Here is a 3017-nt window from a genome sequence, read left to right as displayed (position 1 = left end):
ATGTCTTTATTCTTGTAATATTACGTCTTTATTCTCGTAATATTATGACTTTATTCTTGTAATATTACGACTTTATTATTATTATCCTTTTAGTATGGCCTTAATACTCCGTTGTACAAAGTCATTAAAGTGTGTCATTATAATATTATATATTTATTATATATATATTGGCGGAAATAAGCTTCCATACAATCCCGAGGAAGCTCTGTGATTGGATGACTGAGACCATGAACCCACACACTCTCATTAATTATTCATGAGCTGTCCAGAGAGGAGGAAAAAAAAAAAAAAAAACGTCTGCAACTTTACTCGCAGAGCCCATATTTCCGACAGCTCCTGAATGCAGCAGCAGGCTGACTGGCTCTGTGAAGATGGCGGACTGTATACGTGTTCCTCTGCTCCTGCTTTTGATGTGCATCTCGTCCCCTGTGCATCCAGTTCGCGGGGAAAACGCCATCGCAGTCAAACCCCTAAAAGCTGAGAACCTCCAGAACCCAGCCGGAGCTCCGGGCCCGGCGGCGGTGAACCCGGCGGCCGCTGAGAGGAACCCGGGCGCCGGGGCCTCGCTGCCTCGGAGGCGCTCTGCCGGCTGGAAGTTGTCTGAGGAGGCGGTGTGCAGGGAGGACCTGACCCGGCTCTGCCCCAAACACTCCTGGAACAACAACCTGGCGGTGCTGGAGTGTCTGCAGGATAAGAAAGAGGTGAGTTATTCGGGGCAGGGTGCTGTGGTTGCTGGTGGGGGTGGTGGTGGTGGTGGGGGGGGGGCATTAACCAGGGTGTGCCTGCTGAACCAACCAGTTAGCTGCCACAGCTAGCCAGCCCGCTAGCGCTCCTATTGAGAGAACGTCACGCCGAATTCCGCTCAGAAAATGAGCGATTTATCACATTTAATGTCCTTTTCTGTGTGACACGCATTGTATAACTAAATTAAACCCATATTCAGAATCACAAGGACCCACTCCTCAATTCGGCACCATGCAATGCCACGAAAGACGCTTACCTGCTTGAGGACGGTCAAGTTTTTCAGTCGTGTTGCCTCATATCCTTGTCTTTCACGTCTGCCTTAAACACCAAACTGAAGCAGCGTAACGTTGAATAAACAACCGGGTAATTCTAACATTAATGTTGTTTTGTGGAACATTTGGGCGCCGAATTTACCAGAAGACACACTTGTTACCGATTCACTTTAGAAGTTGTGCTCTGCTTCTTGTCGGCGATATAACGGGGAGATATAACGTTAAACCGGCGGATTTCTAAGCGCAGTTCGGAGTTACGATGCGTCGTGCATTTTGGACTAAAGTTGGCTAGAGGCTAAAAGCAAAATGTGCCAACCTGCAGGTGTAACAGTCCACAGGTAGGATTCACCTCAATATGTGTCACACAGCTCAGTAACCTGGTGCCTCTTTAAACCGAGCCTGTCGTTGGTTTGACTTCTCTCTTTGTGTATTGTGCTTAATTACAACGTTTTGGTTTAATTTTAGACCCCAACCTCACACAGCAATAATCTCTAATGACTTTAATGAGTGTCAGCTAACAGAGTGGCTGCTGACTGTGTGTGGGTTTGTTAATGTGAGGCACACAGAGCAGTTTAAATCCATTTTGTCTCTCCTGTTTTCCCCAGGGAAAGGTTGTCAGTGGCCTCCCCCTTCAGCCCGGGGCAGGATTAGTAGTCTCTGTGGTTGTGGGGTTGGTGAATGTTTGTCCTGACATGTTTAGGCAACAGATCACCAGCAGATGATGAGAAAGATAAAGCTATCCTCTTGCTTTGTGACATTAAAGTGCATCTGAACGTGCTTCCTGTTTCCTGCAAAACTAACCTTGTTTATTCATCTCAGTGGTTGCCTAATGACAGATAATGTTTTAAAGCTGAATCTATGATTATGAATCTATGAATTGGGCCGTTTACTTTCACTTTTTTACGTTCTCACACAAATATCTATAGTTCATACTCATACACACGAGTTATCCAGTCATAGAAACACCTGGAAATGGATTAAAATGACCAAATATCCTGGAAGTTAAATAGTATTTTAGCCGCTTACTCAGATTATGTGTGTGTGTATTTGTTTAAAACTCTTTGAAACGAGTTCACACCACTTGCAGCCAAATTCTGGCATCATGTCTGTAATGTAAATGCTGTAGACGGTCACATCTACATCTTCTTTTAATTAGCTTGAAAGGTTAATAGATTCATTTTCTGTAAAATCAAATAAATTCAACTTGATTTGAACTGTTATTTATGCTCTCTGGTTAAATAAGTGCTTGTTACTTTAGTTTTAATGCATTTGAGGGTCACTGCATCGACAATGGTGCATATCACGCACAATTTAGATGTAAAGTGACAAAAAAACAACCCTAAATATATCTAAAAACCTAAATACATTAAAATTACAATAATATAAAACAGAAATCTCAAATCCTCCCATTTTGAGAAGCTTCCTCGTATGGTTAAACATTATGTTAGGATTATTTTGACAGATATTACGATTTGCCTGTAATGTGGAAAAAAAACCCAATTAAGATCACGATGATGTGAAGTTTTATTGTGACTGTTTGGCACACGGTTTATCTTGTTGAGAAGAGTTTTAATTGACTAATTGGGAAGAAAACTATAAAAAAGTAAAATGTTCTGTCTCAGCTCTAGTGTGACGCCCACTCTACTTATTCCTAAACTGAACTGAACCACGTGGAAGTAAACAGCGGCAGTTCGGCAACTGGAGGGCGTGTTTACTCTGACACATACATTAAACCCGATTTAAAGAGGCAACAGTTAACTCTCCTCCTGATGTACAACAACATAAAACAGAGAATCCAAAATAAACCCCAGAATAAACCCCAGAATAAACCCTGAATAAACCTAGAATGAATTAAACCTGAATAAACCCAGAATAAACCCAGAATAAAACTTAGAATGAATTAAACCCAGAATAAACCCAGAATAAACCCAGAATAAAACCCAGAATAAACCCTGAATAAACCCAGACTAAAACCTAGAATAAAACCTAGAATTAACCCTG

The 3017-nt window shown here is 41.9% G+C and overlaps 1 protein-coding gene across 1 annotated transcript in view; it reads left to right on the top strand.

Moving 5' to 3' along the window:
• The first annotated feature begins 315 nt into the window (after positions 1-315).
• Positions 316-3017, top strand: part of glg1a (golgi glycoprotein 1a) — a 22125-nt gene continuing 19423 nt past the window's right edge. Inside the window, exon 1 of the mRNA XM_035665782.1 lies at positions 316-701. Coding sequence (XP_035521675.1) covers positions 372-701 — 330 coding nt within the window. The 5' untranslated portion in view covers positions 316-371. The remainder of the gene's footprint in view (positions 702-3017) is intronic.

The sequence above is a fragment of the Morone saxatilis genome, unplaced genomic scaffold, assembly GCF_004916995.1.
Source record: "Morone saxatilis isolate NCDOM2014 unplaced genomic scaffold, NCSU_SB_2.0 Contig2, whole genome shotgun sequence".
Classification (NCBI taxonomy): Eukaryota; Metazoa; Chordata; class Actinopteri; family Moronidae; genus Morone; species Morone saxatilis.
Note: the sequence above shows the minus strand (reverse complement) of the source record. Positions and strands in the feature narration are given on the sequence as shown.